This window comes from Aulonocara sp. 'chitande type north' Nkhata Bay, linkage group LG7 (assembly GCF_057382095.1).
Source record: "Aulonocara sp. 'chitande type north' Nkhata Bay isolate Kocher_YH1m ecotype deep benthic linkage group LG7, A_spYH_male_GT1.1, whole genome shotgun sequence".
Taxonomy (NCBI): domain Eukaryota; kingdom Metazoa; phylum Chordata; class Actinopteri; order Cichliformes; family Cichlidae; genus Aulonocara; species Aulonocara sp. 'chitande type north' Nkhata Bay.
In genome coordinates, this window is record NC_141350.1 from 16,270,733 (window position 1) to 16,298,548 (window position 27,816).

Below are 27,816 nucleotides of genomic sequence, written 5' to 3' on the forward strand. Positions count from 1 at the left end.
TTTACAGTGAAAACCTTTATTAAGTGTTAATATTATTTTTTAAGGAACCTCTTCCAATGCTGTAAGTTAATCATCTTTTCCATATTTGCTAATTGGCATCTACAGAATATCTATTTACACAAGAACACACCCACAGGTGAGGCTGGGACAGGCCTTACTAATTCATTATTACTTGAGTTCAATACTCAGGCACACCAGTCACCCCACGTTATACTCCCACCCCCTTTATGTTACCCTGTATGTCCCAACAAAGCAAAGAGACAAAAGGAGTCAAAGAGGGAGAAACAGAAAGAGACCTGGACTAAGACATAGACCCACAGATTTAGATTAACAACAGGACAACTGTGTGTGAGGCTGGCATATTGGTTCACTAGACCAACAAACTATTGCACACACCACATTCACACCAGCACTCACATACGTGCATGCACTCCCTCAAATACCCACTGACCTCCTTACGGTATGCACTCATACAGAACCACACAGTCATACAGTAGCTAGGAGTCCTGCAGCAGTCCTAATAGCCACCATCACAGTGTAGATACACAAACTATAAAATATTAGATTTCTTCTTAAACTGAAGCGCTGTGCAAAGTTAGCTAGCGGGGCATTAAATGGACTTAGTTAAAATACCTATAACATCTTAAATATTTACTGTACATACTTTGTAATACAAGTTGTGTCTGTTTTAGGTGACAATATTCTTATAAAAGAGTCTTAAATATCCTTTTCTCTAGTAAAGTGAGGGGGAACAAGGGGGGTGGGGGCACATAAGCAAATAAAACTCTCTTTTAAGTGTCAAACCTAAACACAACAGATTTACATAAACCCGATATTATCTGAAAATGAGAAGTTTCTTCTTTTCACAAATAAAACATGATAGGCATTCTGACGTTGACACACACAGCTAAGTGTTAACATACTTTAATACTTGTAATTACAGAATTTTGTTTATTTTTTGTTTGAATGTAAAATCTTGTGTATGAGTTGTAGTCAATGTTCCCTCTAAGCTGCGCGGGTGCGCAATTGCGCACTGCTGGCACGGTCTCTGCGCACAGAAAATCTGCGTTGCACACAGAAAAAAAATCTAACCTGAATGAAATTAAAATGAATACTTTAACAATTCTGTTTTGCCGTGTTAGTCAGTAAGTACTGGCTGCTCCTGTATGGGATTACAACGATGCCACCTTATCCCATAGTCCAGCCAATAATGTGATTCACATTTGTATATACAAAGCTAATCAACGTCGCTGACAGGCTATGACAGCGTCCTTATGTGCCGACACCGGTGTTTTAGCTAGCAAAGCGGCATGGCGTCAATGACAACGTGTACAACCATTGGAGATGTGAGCAGGACAAACGGAACAATTGACGGAAAAAGTGTTGACTTTATACCAGTTTTTAAATTGTGTTGATAGGCCATGTAAAACCAGAGTTCTGATAAAAATATCTGCAATGTTTGGTTTTCTTCCTGAATACTATCGTTGTTTATATTTAGTGCAGGAAGAAAGGTAAAAACTGCGTTTTATAAGGAAAACGCTCGAAAGCCCTCTCCACCTGTGAGCAAAAACAAAACCAAAAAAACCCCACTCCTTCCTATTGGTGGAAAAATGTACCATGTCGACCAATCAAAAAATGATATGGCAACATGGCATTTAGTTGTTTAGGAAGAGGGAAGTTTTAGGAGTGACGGCGGTGTTTTGAGATGTGAGAGATTTGCGACATTTAGCGCAAATCTTGTGCAGTTAGTGTGTAGTGTAGTCAATAGTTTTGTTGTGTGCGTCAGAACAATGAGGTGACTGCTGAATGTTACAGGTGTTACAGGAGTGATACATCTCCTGTTGTCAGGCCTGCAGCTATCAGGCTGTTGTTCTCCTTTATCTCATAGTGGACAGAAATTATTTGTTGGAGTGGCACAAATGATTTGTGTGGCATCAGATTTGATGCAGAACAGCTGATTGTTCTGTAAATAGTTTGTTTATTTAAAAAACCGCCTTGGCTGCATTTTGGGTAAACAGCTGCAAAAAATGTTGTTGTTTGCATAACTCTGTTACTTTTTTAAAGAAGTAACTATATAATTAATTGCCCAACATTGGTCATTATATACTGTATTTTGCAGACAGAGACTTACAGGACTCTCTAACAGACCACAGACTCATACTCATAATACAAGTCAGAGCTTTATAAAAAAAAAAGAAAGAAAAAAAAGAAAGTTGTGTTTTCAAAATTGGAGTTCAAGTTATTTTTACTTCCAATAGTGTTAACATGCTACACAGGTCATGAACAAGATTTCTTTTAAATTGTAAGTGGGCTAAAGCAGTTAATTAAAAGTAGTCTAACATAAATGCTGTAATTTGATTATTTTAATAAACCGTGTAACTTGGATGGATTCAATGCTGCCGTGACCACAGTGCACACGTCTGCTGTTGCTCACAGAGGTCCAAGGGACCGCTCAGGGAGTTTGTGCGTTCGCTCAGACACGTGAAAAATTAGAGGGAACATTGGTTGTAGTGTGTGTGTGTGTGTGTGTGTGTGTGTGTGTGTGTGTGTGTGTGTGAGTGTGAGTGTGTGTTTGTGTTTTGTCTGTGCTCACAATGCAAGTGTACAATGTCAACCCTGTGTCTTTGCAGGTAGGTAGTGGGTAGTCCATATACTTGTCGACAGATTAACAGTCTCTGCCCCTTGCCATGGTCTATGAAATGTTGTGCAAGGCTCGGACACATTAGGATAGAAGTGCTTTGGGCTCCATCTAAATGCTGGGGATGACGTTAGGACTGTGAGCACAACGGTGAGCACAACATCAAAGGTAGGTTACATTGGGGTTTTTTGGCAGGTAGTTGCAAAAGGCAGGCTGGCTGGTTCAACAGAATTCCTTTCCACCACACACTCGGACCGCCTCCCTCCCTTTTAAGCTGATGTTGATCGACTGGTACTTTATGAAAACAGACACGTGGATCTTCGGGAACCTGCAACAAAGAAAGTGAAAGACAAAGTGTATTTTGCAAGCTATTCCAATTTTTACAATTGTTATTCAAGAGTTATGCTTACACATACGTACACCATGACCTTGTTAAGATGAATAATTCTGGATAGGGAAAAAGCATTTTATCTATACTTCATTGCCTTGCAGAGCAAATGTGTGCAAATTATGCTTAATCAGCAGTGTTGCTCATTTGTCTTTGTTCTGTTTTGCATGGCTGCATGTAGAGTATTGTGAAAATAATCACTGAGCTGTTTGTTGCTTTTAATTGTTACTCTGCATGCTTTGTGAACTGTTGCTTGCATGCTTCTTTTTAATCCTTTCAGTAAGGTATTACTCATTTTTGAATAGCTTAAACACTGTACATCGGTAGGACTTTATAGAATTTTATAAATGCAAACCACTGATGTGCTGCAGCTGCACTGATTCACTGATTTTTTTATATTCATAATTGCAGTGGTTGTATTTATGCATAAAGCATGGTTCATTTGACACGTCCTGACACATTAGAGCCATTTATGTCAGTTAATTTCTCAGTTCGCTGTCCATGTTTTTGCTATATATTGCCTGCACGTGCATCTTTGTCTTAAGATATTAAAATGTTTTTTTGAGTACATTTGTACGGTACTGGGGTTCTTTTTGGTAAATGGACTGGTTCTTATATAGCGCTTTTCTACTCTTCTGAGCACTCAAAGCGCTTTACACAACTTGTGCATTCACCCACTCACACCCATTCGCACAAGCACATTGTTCTAAGTGCTTTCTAAGTAACATTCACACACATTCATACTCCGATGGATGCATCGGCGAGCAATTCGGGGTTAACATCTTGCCCAAGGATATTTGGCATGCAGACTAGGGGAAGCCAGGAATCGAACCACCAACCAGCTTAGATGTGCAGTTCATGACAGAGGGACCAACAAAGCCACACTGGCTGACTTAAAAACAAATGTTGGTTGAAGGATGGGATGCCATGTAGCTCAGGCGGTAGAGCAGGTCATCTACTGATCGGAAGGTTGGTGGTTCAATTCCTGGCTTCCCCTAGTCTGCATGCCAAATATCCTTGGGCAAGATACTAACCCCAAATTGCTCTCTGATGCATCCATTGGAGTATGAGTGTGTGTGAATGTTACCTAGAAAACACATAGAAAAATGTGCTTGTGTGAATGGGTGAATGCACAAGTTGTGTAAAGCGCTTTGAGTGCTCAGAAGAGTAGAAAAGCGCTATATAAGAACCAGTCCATTTACCATCTTAGCATGAGGAGGAGGTGCCAGGCTGTTGTGGCTGTGTACAGTTCTTCCACATGCTACTGAGGCAGCTGTGTGGTAATTGAATACAATTGTTAGGTTACCAATGTCTCTTGTTTCCTCAGACTTAAATCGCCCTAACCCTAACCATATGTCACACCATTTAAGGGGGAATAAATAGATTTCCAATAGTAGTTTTATTGCCAAGAAGCATTGTTATATCAACGATTTGTCAGCAGCAGCTGTGTTGCAAACTATTTTATGTGTTTAACCTCTTCATATATTACAGTTTTATCTTCTTGTGTGACATTCTTGGTTGATTAGATCAAGGGTATCGAACTCCAGGCCTCAAGGACCGGTGTCCTGCAGGTTTTAGATCTCACCCTGGGTCAACACACCTGAATCAAATGATTAGTTCATTACCAGGCCTCTGGAGAACTTCAAGAGATGTTAAGGAGGTAATTTAGCGATTTAAATCAGCTGTGTTGGATCAAGGACACATCTAAAACCTGCAGGACACTGGCCCTCGAAGCCTGGAGTCCGACACCCCTGGATTAGATGTTGCCAGTGTCACCTCTTTCATGTGAATGTGCAGGAGAAACTGTCGGTTAACTGGGTTAACGTTATCAGGGTGATAATCAGCTTGAAAACAGAACAATGAGCACTTATCCTGATTGCCACTGTTAGGCTAAGTGAATCCAGATAACAGAAAGATATCCTGGGTATGCTGAACTCACTTTGTGCTAGAGGACCCAGGACACAGCATAAGAAACAAAAAGCAAGCTGTACTGCAACTCTCCTGAGAGTTCATGAGAAAGCACCACCAGGTAAATAAACAAAAAAATATCTTCAAACCTAACTAAATACAAACAAACCCACAAGCGACACAGAAGGAATAAACAACACACAATCCAACAAAGGCCACAGAGAAGACAGGAATAGTTAAACACAAACATCTGATTACTGATGGGAAACAGTAGGAAGGAAAATGCACTTAACAACAGGTAAAAATAACCAGGGAATCAAGGGAGGCAGTGAGGGAACGAAACTGATGCAGGAAATGAAAGAAAGGGAAACAACCAGCAGAGATGAATACCAATCTAAATACAAACACTTTACAACAAGTACGGGGACAGGGAAACACAAAGGGACTGACGCATGAACACCGAACGGGATACGCGGGATCAGATAAGGACACACTGAGGCAACCAAAACACAGAAAATATAGCAACCTCAAATAGGAACCTACTGATGCTTCTAGCCAAGAAACATTTATAACCCAAGATCTTTCCATTGATTTGAAATATCGTGTTATTGTACTTTAAATTAACGATCCATTAAGGAGTGAAATGTAAATTACTTTTTTCATTTACACTGGATTTACACCTCTATGGTGCCTAAGGACACAGATAATATTCCAAACATTAAAGCACAATCAGTTCATTTAGGAGGCTTGTGTAATATAACAGTTAAAGATGTATGTTTGTGCTTACTCACCTAATGATTTGATTAGGCATTCCCTCCATCTGAAAAAACAAACAAACAAAAAAAAACAGAGAAAAATATAAAACACTTCTAAAAAATATATGAAAGCATGTCCAACCAATGCCACGCATATGATTTGATGCATTGCACACAGACACCAGTAGATGGCACCAGGGATGAGAGAACTGGTTAAAGATTTTTGAGCTATAATGAAAAGATTCTCCCACGCCCTGAAGTAAGAGAGAAGTAAGTGGTGCATTATCATCATCAGAGTATTATTGGTATGGTAAAGCTAATGATAATGATAATGCCAAGTTTTCATTTCTATGATTTTGTCTATAAATCTTTTATAATTTATTTTTACCTTTAACTGTAACTCGAAGGTCACCAGAGTTTAGGACAAGATAAAATAAATTGCAGATCTGAATTATTTATTATGATTGCTGTTTTTATTATTACCAGCTGCATTCACAGGCCATCAAACATAGCACCCGATGATGTTACACACGCCAGTTTTCCCCAATCCCTTCTGCTGATTAACAAGTCTTTTCTTTTACTAGTTCGTGTCCATCCTTCCTCCTCACCTCTCTTTAACAGTTTGCCCATGGCTGTCTGGTTCCATTACAGACTACAGGGCATGGACATGCAAATCGCATTTCCCACTGGGAGACATTCCTTTACCCAGGCCTTTCCACAGTACCTCACTGTGTCGAGCTGTGATCGTGATGCAGAATTACATACAGTATGCATGCATGCTTACCAGTACAAGACAGGCCTTTTCTACATGTTTCGTAAGAAAGTGAGGTTATATTTTGATAAGAAGTTTGCCAGATACTCACACAGTCACAAAACCGTTGGAGACGCAGCAGAAATGTGACTTGCAAGTTTGACTAATTTGGAAATATATCTGACTGTATCCTCACACATGTTCAGAAGCTCAAAGCTCCTGTTATAATATCCCCAAAACAATAATAGAGATCAGTTTAAAATAATTCATTTACCTTGACAAATAGGTGCAAAACAAACTAGCAAAAGAGATTACAATGGCATTCTCTTGCAGAAGAGACAGTGTTCATAACTGTAATCAAAAGAGAACAAGAATCATTTTTTTTAGCTGCCTGACTCGCAGGGATGTGGTGGGGAAAAAGCTTATTAAGGGGTTAAAACGGGTGCTCATTAATGGTTGTAATTATCCGAAAGAAGGCTTATGCCAGTCCCTTCGTTATATTCAAAGTGTGCATCTGAAGCTTTCTAAATTTAGCTTTGCTTTTAAAAAGGCTGCATCAAAAGCTCATTACTTCAAAACTTTCACTGGGCGTGAACGCAAGAGTGCACTGACTGTAATCCTTTCATGGATTTAGTTCATCTCATCTCTTTTCAAGCCTTGTTTATATTTTGTCACCTTGTTAATGAATGTGCATTTTCTATTTTCAGTCTGGTGAAAGTCACTTGGGCTGTGATGAATCACGAGCCGACTCTTGAAGCAAGCTTTAAAACGTTCTTGCTCTGTGTGTGTGTGCATTTGGCAGTCCCCACCAACACAAACTGCATTAAGATGCACTTTCAGAGCAATTTATATGGCACCGCTCTGCCAAAAAAACAACAACGAGAAAGAAAAACTGATTACTTCTCAATTAATGATAAAAATGTTAAAATATTTGGAAATTTAGTGGGATCAGTGCCTAGTTCTAGAAATATTTACTGTAAGTTTAAATACATTTTTCAGAAAGGAAAAATGAGCTTCAGCTATTTGATGCGTCATGGATGAGGAAACTTCTCCAACTATGATGGGTTTAATAACTTTTTTCACATCAGCTTTTATGAGTAAGATGTTGCTTTAAGTTTTCAAAGGAAGTCAGTCATGTCTTATTCTCACCCTTGCTTTCAGCCAGCAGCTCCTCTGTCATGAGGCCGTCCTGCCGGTTCCCCAGGACGAAAGCCAAGAAGGAGAGGATGAGGGCGTCCAGGATGCCCATGATAGCCAAGATATAAGCCCAGCGAACGGAGCACGCGCCGAGGCTGTACTTGTCAGTCTGCTCTCCGCACATCCGCCGGACCTCGTCGCTGTCCCATCCATCAGGATAGATCATACAACCCAGCACCAGACAGACACCTAGTCGGAGGCAGAGATGGGCAACGTGAATCAAACGAAGAAAAATAAGGACAAGCCAAGAATACATATGAGCAAAAAAAAAAAAAAAAAAAAAAAGAATACATATGAGCATAAAGGAGGAGAATATAAGGGTGGGAATAATGGTGTTTAATAGCAGTGACAGATTTAAAGTGTTTTGACTACTCAAAACATTATGGATTTCCCAGCATCCTCAACCTTTTACATTGGTGATAATATTAGATTTATTGCTCATAATTCTCTGTTTTGTCCCAAAGTGTTTAACTTAATTTAACCTAACAGATTCTTCTCTAAGGTAATGTTGCATCAGAAAAGCACAAGAAAATGAGGAGCCCGTCTAATTCTTTCTCACTTATTGCCCAAAGGGTAAAATTTCTCTCATCTTCACTTTGAATGAGGTCCTCCTCTGAGGTGGTGCTGCAGCAGAGCAGCAGTAGACCTGGAAAAAAAAAAGCTGACTGCACAATTATCCACAGCGCATTGCACATTAATAATAAAACAGACTCCCCACTTCTTTATTCCCTGAACACCTAGTTGCTTTCAATGTTTTGCCCCTGAATGCTGTTTGTTTGTGTATTAGGTTTGGGGGTTTTGAGCGTTTTTCTAGTTTATTACCCATGAACTTTCAAACACTTACCTGCAATATGTGTGTGCCACTGTTAGGTTTAGTATGGTATTACAAAATAGGGTGATCTTTTCTTTGTTACACTACAGGTAACAAAGAGCATTACAATTTGTTTGATTCACAACACGAAGAGTTGTGTTCAGCAGCAAATATCTCCGAGAGGTAGTTTGATGCTGATGGCGTAAAAGAAAAGAACTACAGCTGCCTCTGAGTTTCATTGGCTTGAATTTAAGACTCTTAGACTCACATTTTCTTAGTTGATTGATTCCTGTGGCCATTTTGGAAAATTCTTATCTTAATATTTTCCCCCTTAAAAAGAAAACACAAAAAATATATAACCAAATCTGGGGTATATGACAATTTGCTTTAACTCTTAAATGTTCACACTTTGATTGGTTTGTTATTTAACTGACTGATGTTGCCTTCTCACAGAAAAGATAATAATAGTTGGTAATAATAGTTAATAATAGTTTGGTTGTGATTAGTATAAAAGACTTAAGTAGCTACTGTGAAAGAGATGAGCATTTCTTACTTGGTTGTGAAAAACCAGATGTGAAACGGAATGGCAGGTCTGACTGGTAAACTGGACACTGATTGGCGATTCACAAACCATTAGCCAATGAGCGTGCAGTTTTGTACCCCAGATCCACAAATACTCCCATTTGAAATATTTATTTCCTAACTAACTTCATTAAATAACGTTATTTTTCTAAACCAAAGCTACATCTATGTTTTTGTAACATCTGTGCTTATGTCAGATCTGTTTCCCGTATGCACAGCCTGTGCATAGCAGCTAACAGTCACTCGCACAGCCACACACTAGCATGTCGTTAGCAAGGAAGGTTTTCACTGTAAGCGAAGACACACCAGTTCACCAAAGTGCACTAAACCTGGTCAAACACCTAATGAAAGCACCCTTAACCAGCCAAGTTTAGCATTTTAAAGACGCTAACTAAGGGAAAGTGGCTAAAGCTAAATAATTCAGAGTCAGTCAGAAGCTAGCAGCCTTGTTATGAGCAAAGGATCAAAAATGTTATAAGGAAAATTATGGAGAGGTATAAAGCAGAAAATAAAGGTGGGTGTCTGTTATCTGATGGGGTGTTGCATAAATCTGTTGCACCTGCTTTTGTTTGGTAAGGTAAAATATGCTAGGTGCAGCGAGTGTACAGCAGCTTATTTTCCATTAATTATTTGTACCGCTTTCTGACTGCAGAGCACTTTATTTTCAATTGTACTTAAGTGAAAACAGATCATGTAAACTAGTGTAGTTTTGAGGGAAATGGTTAATCATTTATGTTACTATATGAACCTTCTTGTTTATTTAATTTTACTTATTTTATAGTGAAGAAAAGTTGATTTTTGTTTGTGTACACAGTCAGCTATAGTTTTTTAGAAAGAAAATCAGTGAACTCTTACCAACTGTGCTTCTCCTAGCAGGGGGTGTGTTGTGTACGTCATTCATCGAACAGAGGGAGTACCAGAGAAGGCCATTTTCGATATTCACCCAGTCAACACGCATTACTATTCTTTGTCTCCTTTTTGATGTATTTGCTACAAAGGTAGCAAGCACTTTTCTCGATCTTTCTGGCTGTCTCCTGTGTCGCTTTGGCTCAGTTCAACAGGATCATGAATATTAGATTGAACCACAGGAGGATCCCTCTTAATAGTTTTGTTGCCAGTAAGATGGAATAGGAGACAAATACTGAACGTGTGATGGGAAGAAGGACAAAAGATAACACTCACAGTAAAATATGTCTCAGTCACTACTGAACTCTATTTACTACAAAGTCTGCCTCTGCTGATAATCATCTCAGAGGGATGCACTGGACAGGATTATACCAACAGAGGGTGCCACATATGTCACTCTTGTTTCCAGAAACAGCTTGTGGTTAGAGGAGGAGCACATGTTCCCTTCATGCACTGTAACAGAATGCCTGCTATGAACTAATCCATAATCACACAACACTACAGAGAAGCCCCATCCAGCACAGCACTGCTTACATAATGAGACCTTTTCTGTGAATTTGGATTCCCATAAAGGTTACCATCAAGCAGTCTACACCCATATCATAATAACACCAAAATAAGCAAGAGCGTTGACTTCTTTCAGTTAAGAGGCCTTTAATAATAATTTAAAAAAAGATTATATGATTTACGAATGCTCTACAAGACATGTGGGAATTCTGTTAGTGGATCAATTATTAATCGGAAGTAATATGTAAATAATACATGTAATGGTGCTTTAGCTGTAATTATGGGCTCTAGAGAGTGACAGTGGATTCATTAACACAGGAATTTTAGAAAAGAGAAAAAAATTATGACATGGTTAAACTTTTTATCTACACTGACAGGCCAAATTCCACCAAACAACTTGCCAAACGTGACAACATGTCAGTACATTAAGTGATATAAATTCTAGTTGCTTAAATTAATCAGGACTGGTTTTTCTTTTTTACCCCCATGCTTAGAAAAACTGTTGGTTAGCACTTGTGTCTTACAGCAAGATGGTCCTCGGTTTGAATCCACCATTTCACATAAGATCAGGTTAACTGGCGATTGCAAATTTGAATACGGTACCCTGCCACTCGCCCTATGCCAGTTGGGATGGGGTTCAACCCTCGAGTAACCCTGAACTGGCGAAATAGAATGAAAGGACAGACAAAAAATGTTGGAGTAATGGAAGGTTTTGGCTTTCCCCAAAGGGACAGCACCAGGATTGTTTTTCCATATACATTTTCCATATGCAACTCTCAAAAAGAAAAAAAAAAAGTTGTATATAAACCACATGAAATAAATGAAAACCTGATTGATTGTTTGTTTTCAATGTTTTATCTGATCTGTTTTATGTGATGCTAATTGGGTGTTGAGTGTTTGGTTTGTGGACTGTTAATGGGACAAACCAGTAAAAACACATCACCTTAAAAACTGTGTCTGCAATTTGTAGCCATGCACTCGAAGTTCATAAACGGTTAATAAATTCATTAAAAACAGGGTTGGCTTGCGGATATATTAAAGTGGGTTAAAAATAAATTTGCTGAATGCTCATAAACTGCCCATGAATGATAAATAGGCTCTCATAAAGTAAAAAAAAAAAAAGAGAGACAAAAACCATCTCATTATCTCTGTGAATCTGCTGGCTGCACCCGCTTGCACTGCACTGAAGCAGAACTTCATGCTGCAGTAATAAATGGTGTGCTCCGGCTCCTCGCCACAGAAATAGCAGCACACCTAACAGAATGCAGCTGTCAGTCGGAGCGGAGACGAGACATTAACTGACGGGCATTATCCTCCCTTTTGGCTTTTTTTCCTTGTCTCCATCTCGTTCCAGAGCGGCAGACAGGCGCAGAGAAAGGGAGAGACGGATGATGAGGCAGGGCGAGGCAGAGGCACGCAGAGATATATAGGGAGAGGATGGAGGAGGGGACGTGGTGAGAGACTGAACCCTTGCCATGTTCCACTCCTGTGTGTAGCCGCCAGCAAGTACCCAGCACCACTCCAACGTCATGAGCGCTGGCTACCATATGCTGGAGCCCCTCGACAAGCAGAGCTATTCTCAGCATTTACTTGTTTTTGTTTGGAGGGTTTTTTTTTTCTTTTTTGCAGGTTCCACATAAGCACACGCCTTCCTCTGTTTGTCTTCTCCTTTTGGGGAAAATTGGGATCAGGCAAGTGTAAAACTGGACTGTGAAATGCTTGTTGGCTAACAGCAACTTACGTAAGAGACTGTAGGTAGGGCAGATTAGGTGCAAACAGCACTACAGTAGAGTTTGAGAGCAGACCGACAGATGGTACAGAGCCGTGTGATGGCAGCAGATTCGTCAGAAGCACATTGGCTCATTTTTCCCAAAGAGACAAGTAAATCCCATCGATACGGAAAGACCTTTGATTTATACTTTTCCCTTTTCATAATCTCCGCATGTCATTTAAGAGTCAAGGTGAGCAGAGGTCTGAGCAGAGGTGTGACCACCAATGCGGCAGCTTCATTGGATTTGTGCATCTGGTTCGAGAACAAAGAAAAACAAACCTGTAATCTGTTTTGCTGTAACGCTGTCAATGCGGCTGCATGTCTGACTGCATCATTTCACTGTTACGGCATGTCATTGATTGACCTGGAACTAAACAGTTGTGTGTATTCCCAACTCCCTCCATCACTCAAACGCCTGCGACATATCTAAGCCATGAAAAGGGATTGACAATTTTCAGCTCCCACAGTCCTTTGTGGAATGTGTTTTCTCCTCTCCTCATTTAAACAGCTGCGACAAACTTAATTATGCATGCACGCATAGTAAACTGTGCTATCTGACGCTGCATGTGGATATGACCCTCGCACATAATCGAACACGTGCACGCTTCTTTTCGTTTAACATAGTAACACTTAATGTCTTTTTCACAACGATCAAACCCCGATGATGAGTGTCGGTCCAGAACTTACATTAGTGAAATGGTGACCTAATTATTGAGGAAAATCTAGTTCTGCTCAAGGCGTTTATTCTACACTCTTTTATGCTCTTTCATATAGAAATCGACTATGTTTAAAGTGGAAGCAACATAATGACTTAAATCCAAGCTGGTTCTCCAAACCTACCGAGTCGCCCCGTGTGAAAAAGTAATTGTCCCTTAAACGTAACAGCTGACTGTGACGCTGATTGCAAGAACAGCAATCAATGAATTTTGGCTCACATTCTTCTTTGCAGAATTGTTTTAATTCAGCCACATTGGAGGGTTTTTGAGCATGAACTGTTTAAGGTCATGCAAAAACAAGTCAATCTGATTAAGGTCCAGATTTTGACTAGGCCACTCCAAAACCTTCATTTTGTTTTGTTTTAACTTCAGTTCTTGAACTCCAGGGCGTGAATTAGTGGCTTGATATTCACCTTCAGGATTTTCTGGTAGAGAACGGAATTCATGGTTTAATTACAGGAAATCGTCCGGGGCTTGTAGCAGCAAAACAGCCCCAGATCATCACACTACCACCACCATGTCTGACTGTTGATATGGTCTGTTTATGAAATGGTGTTTTAGTTTTAAGGCAAATGCAACGGGACAGAAACCTTCCAAAAAGTTCAACTTTTGTCTTATCAGTCCACGGAATATTTTCAGAAAAGTTAAGGTCTTTTCTGGTTCACTGTTCTGGGCTGTTCTGTGACCTCCTGGATTGTTTTGTTCTTGGAGTAATTTTGGTATGCTGGCAACTCCTGGTAAGTTTTACCACTGTTCCAAGTTTTCTCTATTTCAGTGTAATGGCTCTCACTGGGGTTTGATAAATCCTAAATCCTTAGAAATATCTTTGTAATCCTTTCCAGACTGATAGATGTCAATGACCTTGTTTCTAATCTGCTTTTAAGCTTCTCTTGATCTTGGTGTCATGTGTTGCTGATCTTTTAACCTGCTTCACTTTCACACAGTTTTTATTTAACTGACCTCTTTATTCAACGGCTCTGGCAATAATCAGACCTGGGCTTGGCTATTAAAATTGAACTCAGCTTTCCCCCAAAATTTGGTTAATCACAGTTAATTCATGATTTGACATGGGTGGAAATTGCCAGGAAGATTTGGAAGGTGTTTGTCCCTTAAATAAAATCATCATTTAAAAACTACATTTTGTATTTAATCAGGTTATATTTTTCTAATACTAAAATTTGGTCATCTGAAATATGTGTGTTGGTGTAGCTGATATCCTTGTGGTGGTGTTGTTCCTGCCTTGTAGGGGGAAAAAATCCTTTGTTTATATAAAACTCTCTTATAGAATAAATGGCAACTATTTCAAGTGTTTTCTTTATTCATTTATACAATATAATAAATATATTATCAAGTTAGGTTTGGTTTTAGTCTAATTTACGTTACTCGTCTTGGCTTTCTCGTGATTGTTTTTAATAGTATTAGCCAGACTCTGGGCTAATGCTAACCACATGCTCAGACAACGTTATTGGTCAGTGGCAATTTTTTCCTGGATCAACCTCATTATGATGACAACAACAATTGGATATCAGTGCAGTAAGAATAAAAAACATGCAAAAAGAAAAAAAAGGAAATCAGAAAGGGGGTAAATACTTCTTCACTGCGCTGTATTTTCATTTGTAGTCTACATCTCATTTATCTCAACAGATTATCAATGTCAAAACTTCTACATCTGAATCCAAGAGCAAGTAAAAACAGATAACAGATGCCTCACGGTACCATTGAATGATCACAAAGAAACATATGTAGGCCTTGATATCCATGTGACGATGATCTGCACTGTCATAATTTAATACTTAATTTACTCAGTCCAATTCTGTAAGCTTAATTTTCAAATGACGAGGGTGTAAAATGAGACTGATTAATACAATCTTTCCCATGGCAAATTCAGCCTCTAATGTGGGCATGATGAAACCCCTTTTCACACTTGACAAGACTTTTCTCTGGCTCTATAGACGAGTGAATGAGTACCCAAGAAAGATGGCCTAAAACCATGACAATGATATGCCATAATTGCTATTAGATAAATGGGGTAATTAAGGATGTATGATCCATATATTGTGGCTAAATGGAGTGTGAAAGTGTGTCTCCACATAGTATAAGCTTGCTTCATGATGCGGGTTTATGAGGAGGAATTATACATGCAATGAGAGAGCTATTAATAATATTTAGATAGAAAGTGTTACTGTTGCAGCGTTTATATGTGGCTGTAGGAGAACTGATCCTCTTATATCAGGATCTTGATATACTTTAAGACACCCCAGCTGGGCACAAATATAAGAAAGTTCTTTAAAAACATATTTCCAAAGTGTCTGGGATACAGTGGAAAGTGGAGCGAGATAAACTTTTAAAACTTACTCTGACAAGCTCCCCTGGAAGATGAGGAACATGCTCATCGAGATGAGCTGTCTACAGTCCAAATCTATTTCTGCTTCAGTTGCTGGCAAAACTTGATGGTTGCTGGAGGGGAGCAAGGAGCTTCCAGGCACTCTGAGTATTCCCCTCTGTCAACATCTTCAGCAATTTTCTGCACATCGAGCACATAATACCCACAGCTTACCTATCAATTCATTTGAAAGGATTAGAAGGAGCGGGCGATGGCTTATTTCATCGCGTTATCTCCGTTCTGTGTCAGGGCAAGTCTTGCAAATACTTTTTAACCATCTTGTAATGTAGCAAATAACCTTCCTTCAAGAGCAAATTGCATTTACAGCATACAGGATATGCTACAGGGAATAAAACTCTACAAGAAGGAAATCGTTCCCAATATAATTTTGGCTACAGCTTCAGAATAAACCTGAATCCCAAAAAATAGAGATGGGGGTAAAAAAGCATCTCTGTGTAAGCAGAGAGGACAAAAAAGATGCAGTGTCACTTCCACCACCTACGTGCTAATACACAAAAAAATCATTTAGTCAATCACTTACAACAGGCAGCTGGATTGCACTGAATAATAACTCTATTGTGCGCGTGTGTGTGTGTGTGTGTGTGTGTGTGTGTGTGTGTGTGTGTGTGTGTGTGTGTGTGTATTCCTCCCTAGAGCCCTTGTTTTGGGTCAAGGTCAAGGTCATATTTGTTATATCAATGCATCATTTTCAAAGGTTGAACATTCCCATAAGAGGCTACCCACTATTACTATGACTAAAATAAATGTACGGTGCGCTTAATTTTCTGTTGCATCAAATCTGAAAGCACTGCAGTTCAGGCTCAATAACATCAGTGATGCAATTTTTATTAAATAAAGTAGATATACTAAACAATAGATGAGGGGTTAAAGGGTTCAGTTCTTAGTAACTGTTAGTCTAGCTATCTAGGATATTGTTTAAATCCCTCCTCCCCGTCAGAGTGTATGTCCCCTGATTCTTACGCCATCTGGTCAGAGCCTCATTATTACACATCAATTGAAGTTAAAAAGAAGATCAGCATGTAAATGCCCTGCAGCAAGCTAGACATACAGTAGAAAAGGCTTTTCTTGGAAATTATCAGTTGACTGCACTTAAGAGATATGGCAGCTTAGGTGAGGATACAGAGGTAGAGAATGCAGGCAGCGGGGGAGAGGAATCATGGGAGGAGTGCGGAGTAAACTGCAGTGAGCAGAGCAGGAGGGAATCAGGCTGGGGTGATGGGCTTATGTAACAGGTCCAGATGCAGCTTGTACCTCCACAGAGGATAAAGATTGGCAAGGGCAATGGGGATCAAAAGAGACCTTTGAGTTCTCTGTGACAAATACTCACTGGGTCACCCGTTCGGGGACCATGGAGGCAAAACAGCAATGGCTTAGGCAGGACTGTGATCTCTCAGTGAACATTTGACAATGGGAGCATTCACCCAAGACAGAATGAGAGTCCAGGACAGAGCATCATCCAGCCAGGAGACAGTGGTTTGAGCCCAGCTGGAACCTTTTTGTTTTGGGTATGCTTAGCTTTTTTCCTCTTGCTGAGTTTTTTAGGTTTTCACTTTCACTCACTGATTAGGATTAGAGACCAAAGTTAGGGCTGTGCGATATGACCAAAATCTTATATCCCGATATAAAACATCTATCGTCCGATAACGATATAAATCACAAAAATGTAACATTTTCTGTAAATTCTGTGAATCTCGGGTAGCTGGGCGTCGTATATCTGGAGTCGAGTGTTTTACCGATACATTAAACTATACATTTTTAGACATAGGTTGTAAAGGCCGCCGTTTTCTTTGTGAGTATTTATTACACAGCGTGCTGCGGGGAAAAGCCTGTTCTAACGTTTGAGTCTAAGGTTTATTTTTTAGCACCTGACGGCTCCTTTTTTGCTTCTCATCGGTAAATACTCTGCATACTCTTTCACGTGATTCAGTTTATTTTGAAAAGTCTCAACAGGATCTTGAGCTTTATTGTGAAAGGTTTATGTGGAAAATAAACAAGCGGACACGTGATGGTTTTACCGTTGTTGTTGCTAACAACAACGCATAAAAACAGGCGCTTGTCCGTCTGTAGTGTGGTTATATTAAATATAAGAGAAAGAGAGAACTTTAAGAAATTAATATAACCACTACAGTGACCATCAAAACGATGAAAAAATATTGCCGTAAACAGTTTATTTTGCAACAGCACGAAAGAAACGATAGCGTAAAATGAAACGATAGACGTTTTTATATCGTCATTCGATATATATCATTATATCGAACAGCCCTAGGTCAGGTTTTACTTGAGTCGGTTTAAGCAATTAAACCCACTTGGCTATTTTCAAGAAGAGATCATTGTTTGGTCATTGTGGTGCAGTGGTTAGCCCTGTCGCCTCACAGCAAGAAGGTCCTGGGTTGGAATCCATCATCTGGCCAGAGCTTTTCTGTGTTTCTCTCCAAGTACTCTCAGTCCAAACATGCAGTTAGTGGGATTAGGTTAATTGGTGATTCTAAAGTTACCATAGCTGTGAGTGTGTTTCTGTATCTTTGTGTCTGTCTTGCCCTATGATACCTTGGATACGCTTCAGCTGGATAAGTGGAAGAAAATGGATGGATGGGATTGGTCAAAGCTCACTGAAAAGTGGTGACTTGAGAGTGGCATACCTGTTTTACTAATGCTGTTACTCGGTGTTTGATGTGCCAAAGAACACATTTGGTGTAAATAAACCAAAGCTAAAAAGCATTAATGAACACTGATGAACTGAAAATGAAAATAGACTAGTCAGGCCTGCTGTAGAGAGAAAAACATGTTGATTAAAATATGCTGATTATGCATGGTCAGTGTTAATGTTATCATATATATATATATATATATATATATATTAGGGGTGCAACGATATTCGTATCGATATTGAACCGTTCGATACAGTGCTTTCGGTTCGGTACGCATATGTATCGAACAATACAACATTTGTAATTTATTTTATCAACTTTCCTTCTGACGATGCTGTCTGTGTGGAGCGCTCAGTGAATCTGTGTTCGACTACTCCGCCTAGGCTGCACTGTCGAGCGCAGATCCACTGAGCGCTCAACACAGACAGCATAGTCAGGAGGAAGAGCGCAGGGCAAGCTAGCGAGACAGAAGTTAAGCTCTCCTTGCAAGATGGACCTCCCCCACCCTCATTCAGATCTGGCGTTTGGAATTATTTTGGTTTTCATGTGACGTATGACCCTGAAGGTAAGCGAGTCATGGACTAAAGTAAAACAGTATGTTGGATGTGCCATGCAATGCTTAATTACATTGGTGTGAACTAGTGTGTTAGCGCAGTTAGCTCGTTAACGTGTTGGCCGTCTAGCCCCATGCACGGGGCGATCGGCGGTAGCTCGTTAACGGAGATTTGCCGTGTTGTGGCGTTAAGGTCATTTCAACGAGATTAACCTGAAAGCACTAGTGGGAACACAACGAATATGACTGCACATTTACGCCGACATCATCCTAGTGCAAAGACAAAAACAACAAGCATGCTACTAACTTTAGCCGAGTCATTTAGACAGCTGTTAGCACGTGATTCTCCTTATGCTGCTGAGAATATAGCCCAGAAGAAGCGGATAGTATAGCTTTTATTTTGGAAAGAGCCATTTCTCTGTAATAAACTCTCTTTTCCAAAGATGAGTGATTCCTCAATCAGATACAGGGCTTGCAAAATCGCTAGCCCGACGTCCCGGAGCTAGCGATTTTTCCAGTCGGGCTACAAAAATCTCTCTGCCCTGCCCGTCGGGCTATTGTAGGAAAAATATATGTCAATGCTTTTGCATTCTTTCAGAAATGTAGCTGGGTAATTATGTCATTGGCATCGGTGAGCCACTGTCAATATGTGACATATTGAAGTTGCGTTTGAATTTGCGCTTGTTTTTTTGCTTTCACTTTGCAATCGTGCAAACTGTGTATAGAGAGCGACAGCACTGATTGGTGAGTGGTGATAATTTGCGCACCAATTCCTCTGACATCGTCTTATTAATCGTTAGCTTACTATGCAAACATGACAAGTGAAATCTCCCGCAGCAAGCTTAAACATGTGAGAGGTTGATCGCGCAGAGAATCGCTGAGCTTATGTGAGTCCGTGTGTAAAAGTAGCAGTATATATATTTTAGTTCTGCTGAGCCAAATAAGACAGGTCGGGGTGAAGAAGTGACAGCCAAAGAAAAGCTTACCACAAAACGGAGAAGTTATGACAAATGAGACTATAACGCAAAAAGAAAGTGCAGCTTTATGGTTTCATGGACAAAAGAATTTCTGTGGCTGCAATATGACGAGCTAAATAACCAGGGGTGCACAAAAGTGGTCCGCAGGTGCACATTCGCTGTCAAAATAAAAAACGCGCACAAGGGTTAGGGTTAAATTTAAAAACTGTACTTTTGAGTTAAAATATATATTTATAATTTTAATAAATGACAAATTAAAAAGGCATGAACATTTTTTTGTATCGAAAAAATATCGAACCGTGACACCAAAGTATCGAACCGAACCGAACCGTGAATTTTGTGTATCGTTGCACCCCTAATATATATATATACACACATACATGCTGCATCTGCACCTCCAAAGCAAATATTATTTTTAGCTGTTAGACAAATGCACCCAGAAGTTACATGTGCATCACATATTCATCACTACAGCATGCAAAGTTTTTTTTAACACTCTAGGTCACTGTGCCCTTGCCATCCCACCTCATCCCTCCCCCTGTGGAATAAATCAGCAGCCTCCCCTGCCGGAGCTCTGGCCTGAGCTAGGCCACTTCTGAGATCACAGAGATTAACTCCGGCAAATCTATACTCCACACCCTGCAGCGCTACAGGGACACTGAACACAGGGGAGTCATGATGATGACTTGGCTGGCATTTTGAGTTTTGTATTCCACGCTGCTACATTCAAAGTCACAAAGTGTGGGCTAATTAATCAGCATTGATCTGTTGGTTTTTATCTCCAGATAGGCAGTCTTACGGTTTTTAAATTAAACCAGCTGTTCTGTAACCACATAGTAGAATTAAATCAGCAAGTATGCATTACAAAAACAGCATAGACCTCGCTTCCGTATGTGCTGTAATCACTGCAAAGAGGAGCGAGTGCATTGCATGCATGCAAATTACCATGCTTCAATGTGCAATGTGCATGGTGGTGTGTAGATACGGACTGGCATTTATATGGGGCTTTTATAGTCTAACTGACCACTCAAAGCACTTTAATCTATGCACTGTGTTCATCGCTCATTCACTGCCAACAGTTAACCAAACATGTCTCTGGACTGTGAGAAGATATCTGGGCACCCAGACAGAGACCACGTGGGCACAGGGATAACATGCAGTGTCCACACTGGAAGGTCAAACCCAGAACACTTGTTTCTGTGAGGGAGCAGTGCTGACCACTGCACCACCACGCAGGATAATATCCTTCATCGATCTTCTTTGCCTGTCCACAATCAGCAGGAGTGTGAGCTGCATACATGATAGTTTAGTTGCCTTCCTCTGACTATAATTAGATGGTTCAAGTGACCGTGTGTTTTTTAATTACAAAAAACTGGGGGATGGAACAGTGTTAACGGAGAGGTAATTTGAAAGCAAAGTACCTGGGTGGACGTGAGAAAAATGGGTAAGAAAGCAAGCAGATCGTTCCTTGATTTTTTGATGTGCAAGGAAGACGAGTGTGCCAAATAACAGCGTAGAAACAGAGCTAAATACAGACTGTTTCACCTTCGACTCTTGAGCCGGGTGCTGCAAAGGTGTGGATTAGTGCATAAACAGTGTTGTGCATCCAGTTTATTTTGCTGCAAAAAGGTTGAGTTTCACTGCTGCGCTGAGAAACAGCAAGAGGATAAATCAGTTCTGTAACTCCTGAGCCAGTTTGTTTCCCTTTACGACCTCACCGCTACTGCCAATGTTCCCACACGGCCATGGTAGATTTCAGCCAATTTTCAAGCCATTTTTAGTCTGAAAAAGATTCATATATCTGTTTCGAAATCTCTCAGATCTCCTCCTTTCATTTGTCATTTCATTCCCGGTCCCCTGGCATAAAGAGGTATGAAGTTTTCCTTTCTCACTGGTGTTATAGTGAAAGGCACTACTGTGTGTTACTGCAGTAACAGCAGAGAGTGCTGTCCTGTGTTGTTTCATGTTGTTTCTCAAATCTGCCACAGTGGGTATCTATTTTAATGTACTGTTGAGACACATTACTCTGTTTAGTACAGAGTTGCAGCAGTGCAAGTGACTGGGCACAGGGCTGTCTCTGTCACGTGTTTAACAGACTGCAGCAAAATCTCAAAAAGGGCTAAAGAAGGATACGTTTCTGTCACAGCTGCAATCATAGTTACACAAATGGAGTTGTGTGGATGACATAAAATACTGATAGAAAAAAAAAGAGATGTCAAAAATGGACAAACAACAGTTGCCGGGAGACAGCTGTAATGTGCCATAAACCCGATTCAACCTGCAGCAAGCAGTGATCAAAAACTTTGAAAATGCTGAAACTGAATGTATAATTTTGAAGAAAATGTATTATCACGTTTTGAAATTAAATTTAAAACTTCTAATATTTGAATATAAATGGAGGTCTTTATATGCTGTATGCTGCTATAACATAGTGATTCATAACAGCAGCTTGAAGGAGTTGGACCTTTTTAGCACAATGCTAAAAAAGTGTATCAGTCCCCGAGGAGGGATGGACATGCATTAACATGTAGAGAAGTGGAACACATCTGAAATGTCTAGAAAAAGCATCAAAATCAGTCTTTTCCTCAGATTGCTTTTGAAAGTCTGATTTGTATCTGGACAAAAGTTCTCATTTGCAGCGTTTACTCCAGAGAGCTGGAGCATTTCTGGTCCAGTGGCAGTGACAAGTGCAGCTCAATGCCTGCTGCTCTCATGCTGAGCTCCAACCACTTTCCACCTCTACATTCAACCAGGATTTAAAGCTCCTTTCACAACAAGCCTCTCAATAGAGCAGATGGACTATGGGAGTAAAAGCCAACAACAGCGAACGGAGATAATGATACAAAGAGAAATATGTGGAGAGAGACTGAGGTGACCAGAAAGACCAGCTCGTCTTCGCTGAGCTCTGTCGTCTCATTTGTTTTCTGTCTGCCTTCTGTCTCTGACCTGGATTTTTTGTTTACCTCAAAATCTTTTGTTATTTGGTCCTTATTATTTTTTCTTTTTCTCATCACCTCGCGTGTTCCTAATATTCTCACTGTCCTTTTTCACCACTGCTTGAAGCATAGAGGTTTGAAGTTTTGATGTGATGATCCTGTTTGATCTGTTTGAACTCGGTGAGTTTGGTTTGATGAGAAACTAATCCCATATTCAACATGTGACACTTTGTTCCTTTTCTAGCTTTCTGTGACTCACGCTCAACTACTGTGACTCAGTGTGCTTCAGTGAGAAAGTTATTAACGAATGGATCAGGAGTTGCCAGTTAGTTAGGCAGCATGGTGGCATGGTGGGAACTCTCCGTGTACTCCAGCTCCCACATTCCAAAGACATGCAGTTAGTGGCAATAGGTTAATTTGTAACTCTCAATTGCCCAAAATGGTTATCTGTCTCTATGTGTTAGCCCTGTGGCAGACTGGCGACCTGTCCAGGGTGTAACCGCCGTCTTGCCCTAAGACAACTGGGATGGCCATCCCTCTACCCCCCGTGACCCTGACAAGGACAAGCAGAAGAGAATATCTGAATCAGGAGCTGAAAACTAAACTTGGGGTGTGGTTGAAAAACCACTTTTACTAATAATACCTAAGTGAAGTAGTTACAGGAAGATGGCCAGACTGCTTTGAGTTAAAAATAAGGTGGCAACAGCAGCTCAAATAACTGCTCTTTGCAACCAAGTCATGCAGAAAATTAAGAAAATCTCTGAATGTTTAACAACTTCAAAGCAGACTGGCTATGGCAGCAGAAGAGCACAGTGGGTGATATATTCCTGTCAGCTGAGATCTAGAAACTGAAGCTGCATTTCACATTGATTCATCAAAATTGGACACCAGGAGATTGGAAATACATTGCCTGGTTTGATGAGTCTCGATTTCTGCTAAAACATTCAGATGTGTGAGAATTTGGCATAAACAACATGAAAGATTGGGCAAAATTGGGCCCAACCTGGTTTCTATCTAATACAGTGTCCAGTGAGTGTATATATTAAATATTTGATCTAATTAAGCACAAACTGTCTTTTTATGGACCGCTAACTTGCCATGTTAGGAAAGCAGGAATACAAGCCCTAACTATTATTTTTAATTATTGTGATACAGCATCATCTTATGCAAAATAGAACTACCTCAATATAAAACATAAAAACCTCTTGAAAACCCATGACTCCTGATTGTGCAATAGGTCCTCCTGGCAAAGTGTGTCATTTATGCATCAATTAATCATCAGAGGTAATTATGCAAATACTACAAAAAGCACACAATTTTGCACATACGTTACTAGGAATGATTTCTTGTTCTTGAGTTATTCTTGAGTATCAATAAAACAAAGAAAGAAATATTACAATAAACAAAGAAGTCAGAAAGTAGAAACCTGACCTTTATGAAATTGCAGTCCTTTGAAAACGAACCTGTTTATTCCAAATAGGTCACCCTCTGTCTGCACATCATTTCCTGCTTTACAGAGCTTTGGTGTTGCTCATTCACGTGTATGACTCACACTGTTTCTTCTCAAAAACAGACACTGCAGCGCGAACTACAGAAAAAGTCTGTCAGCCCGGCCGACAAGGCAAAGTACGCACGTCAGTCTATAAAACAGTGAAGTAATTATCGCTGACCTCGCTGTATATGTAGTTAATTGGTGTGCAGACCCCTGAAGAACTGCAGTTAAAGGCCAGAAAAGCGTGCATCATATATTTTGCTGTCTTTAAGCTCTATGAGGGGGGGTAGAAAGGTTGTACACACCTATAATTACATGCCATGAACTTTTGCAGGGGCACAGACAAAAATGGCTCTGCTGAGGAGAGTAGAAGGGTACGAGCCCATCAAAGGCCGGCTGGATGCTTGAGCACTCTCTGCACTCAGCTTTGTTTGGCCACGGTGGGCATTTTGAGACTTCTAATGTGTCCTGCTGGTTCACTTTCTCATCAAACATTCAATGTTTCTACCTGGACTTCACAGAAAAGATGGCTAGAGATGCGTTCTCACACGCTGATTCGCTGGCGAGGAGCATTGTGCAACAGCGTGAGTTTTCTATGTTAAGTGTTTTATCCACCATCCTCTGACCTCAGCCCAAGGGGATTTATGAAAGCTCCTGCAAAACCGGCATACAGAGTACCACTTAAATTACGTATACGCGTCAAGTATGACCTTGATTTTCAGTTAGTGTGCCTGAATAGACCTTTTACTCAATGAGGCATGGTACTGTTACATGCTGTGTTTTCATACCAGTCATATCACCCAGTAAAAATGTCTATAAGACACCCATAAGGATGATTGCTGGAGAAGAGAGAAAGGCTGGTGCCATGGAGCGGAGAGTGCTCTGAATACTGACTGTGTCCTTGGCCAATCTAGCAGCAGGGATGGGTGACAACAAGCTACCGCTGACCAGCTGACAGGTTTAATTTCACTTTGCTTTACAGGTATGAGATTTGTCATATACTGAGCTACCAAAATGTTTTAAAGTGAAAGAATAAGATAAAAGGAAAGAATTCAATGAAGAACCCTTTTGTATTCACTTTATTTTGTACTGAGCTGCCATTCATCACCATCTATGACTTGCACAGGAACTGCCAGTGGGCCACCTGTCTTCTATAAGTGAAGCCAGCTGAAGGTTAAGCTGATTCTAAGCGTAATAAAGTTTGACAGTGCTAAACAGTCACACTTGCTCATTAGGCATCGCTGTGCCAACTTGCTGTGGTCAGGGTCTCTCCTTTTGGCTTTCTCTTTCATCTCTTAGCTGCAGAAGCACAAAGCCCAGCGGTCTTCTTATTAGACGGGCTTATTGCGTTAATTCAGCCCAAACATAACACACTGAGCTGGAGCCTTTCCAAATACCCCCTCCCCTCCACTTTGCCTCATTTCTGTTTGTTGCAAACAGCAAGCCGACTGCTTTGACCACTAGTGCAGCTGAGCTAGGACCGATGTTTGGCACCATCTGAACTCTTCAGATGATCGAGGCCTCTGCTGCCGCTGACATCAGCCCACCGTTAGTGAGAATACACTGCCAGCGGCTGAAAGGCTGACCTCGACTTATTTTGAAAACCAGCTCTGACATATAAGAGCACACACGTCTTCTGGCTGCGAGGGCAGGCTGAAGATCATTTGCATATAACAAGTTACATTAAATTGGGCTGCATTGTAACTATACATGTGATGTGCTATATTACCAACATAGCATGTGATTTAATGCTTATGTTATGTTGTTCTGTGGCCTTTAGCTAATAGAAACTTTTTAATCTAAATTTGTGTGTGCCCGCCAAGCTTCATGCACCAAGCTATCTAATCACTGTGGGAATAGGTGTGCACTTTCCATGTGGTTTTGCATTACAAATAAGACAAGACCGCATATAAACATTTTCAGTTGCTTACGCTAAAACACTAGAGACTCTGCTGTGATTATATTATTACAATATATCCCATGAAATCCAAAACACTGGATTAAACTTGAAGTCCAAAGGTTCTCATTGATGCAGGCACGAGGTTTTTGAAATTGTTCAAATGTAAGACAAATACAAGGAAGAAAATGAATCAAAGTTTTTAATAGTTATTAATAATAAGCAGCCTTGTTTATTTATTTTTAATCATGAGCTGGACAATGTTTCATATGTTACTAAAACTGTAATCCAATCCATGCTTTCAGAAAGAAACTTGTTCGGGTTGTAAATACCCCAGCGATGTTGGTCATGCATTCAGCAGCCCTTCAGCACCATGGACAGCACGGTCTGCTCGGGAGGGCTGACTGCCAGCTCCCGGGGAGATCCTGGAGACTGTTTATTTTCACTCTGGCCGCTCCCAATTAATTTATCTCATCAACTCATCAATCAAAATTCGATCCATCCCAGTGTTTTGAGCCTAGCAGAGCATACACAGAAAACAGCTGGCCAGCTTCTAAGCTCTTGCAGGCATTTTACATTTAGGCAATATATTCATACTTAAAAATACGTTAAAAAAAAAAGAAAGAAAAAGCAGTGGCGGTGAGCTAGCCTCCGAAAGGACACTTACCTGATGCTGCTTGCATCCAGCCACAGATCTTGTACACGGTGGATGTGCTGAGGAGGAAGAAGAGACTGAAGCAGCCGATGCAGGTGACGACCAGCATCATAGACATTCCAATGAAGAAGGAAGCGGCCTTGAACGCACCAGAGGGGATAGCGGAGAACTCAGTGAAGCTACCCTGGCAGGTCAGGTCTCTGGAGACTCCGTCTCCAATACAATAATGAAAAAGGCCGAAGTAGCCGACCTGCGGCGTATCCATGCCATCTCCAATCCAATAGGGCTGCGAGAAGATGGTCACGTTAACAATACCGAACAGAATAGTGAAGATGGCCCACAGAAGTCCGATCACACGGGAGTTGCGGACGTAATTGGTCTGGTACAGTTTCGCGGCTTCTGCTGACGGTAGCATTGATGCGGCGGATCCAGGTATCATTTTATGCAATCACGAAGACTAAATGAACGCTGCGATCTGTCCGAGAGCAAAGCGAGGGCTTAACATTTAGAATATAATCAGCTTCTTCTTGTTATGATTATTATTATTATTTAACCTAATCAACGCTTAAACAGCAGCGAGAAGAACGTGAGGAGCGATGCCTGTGCATCTGCAACACAGCAACATCTGTCAGGCGCGATCAACTCATGACGTCGCATAAAACCAGGCGGTGAACCAAGTGAGGAGCTGAAGCGGAGAGCCTGAACCCTGCCTGTGACCGACAGCTGAAAAGTCAAAGACTATAGTGGAACAAACGGTCTCTCACTGCGCTCGCTCCGTGTGGCCGTCGGACGTGCACATCGCTGCCGCACTTTTATAGCTCAGTACTGCCCTCGGAAAGCCTCCCGACATCTAAAGGCATGTATTCACATGGACCTCAGCTATAGCCTATAACATATGACGCGCACGTATCCTCGAAGAAACGGCTTCAGCCTGTAACGAGCAGCCCGTTATGTCTCCGAAGGTGGTCGCACATACATACATAAGGCCCTTATTCTGCTTAGGAATCAATGCAACCCGATCACAGTTACCATTCAGAAAACACGGCAGCCCCTCTCTGCGTCGTCAACGATAAACGTGTTGGTTATGACAGCATCGCGGGGCTGTCGGTGATGCTGGGACTCGGAGAGGGAGGGGCGCAGAGACGACGCAGAGGCAGTCCGTGCACATAGTGACACACACCTTCTGGATAACGCTGCGTCAACGGCCAGTGGACTGACGAAATATGAGTGCGACTTTAATGGTCTAAAAGTGGAAAGATTCAACGCGTATGAATGTATTTTTTATTGCTGGATGATACTCCACCGCCATCCTCCCGACCTCCTG

The 27,816-nt window shown here is 40.8% G+C and overlaps 1 protein-coding gene across 1 annotated transcript; it reads right to left on the reverse strand.

The window, feature by feature from the left end:
- On the reverse strand, positions 1-27,715 carry LOC147324894 (LHFPL tetraspan subfamily member 3 protein-like). The gene is made up of 4 exons (XM_086299046.1): positions 26,505-27,715; positions 7,590-7,826; positions 5,726-5,754; positions 1-2,966 (listed from the first exon to the last, which is right to left on the reverse strand). The coding sequence occupies exons 1-3, from the start codon at positions 26,929-26,931 to the stop codon at positions 5,738-5,740; spliced, it is 681 nt and encodes a 226-aa protein (XP_086155172.1). The 5' UTR covers positions 26,932-27,715; the 3' UTR covers positions 1-2,966; positions 5,726-5,737.
- Positions 27,716-27,816: the final 101 nt, after the last annotated feature.

What these genes read in the sequence shown, in the direction of transcription:
- LOC147324894 (XM_086299046.1), bottom strand. Translation starts at nt 26,931, where the DNA reads ATGATACCTGGATCCGCCGCATCAATGCTACCGTCAGCAGAAGCCGCG. An exon ending in CTGGATGCAAGCAGCATCAG is followed by an intron (nt 7,827 to 26,504) that starts GTAAGTGTCCTT and finishes GCCTCCGACTAG; the next exon opens with GTGTCTGTCTGGTGCTGGGT.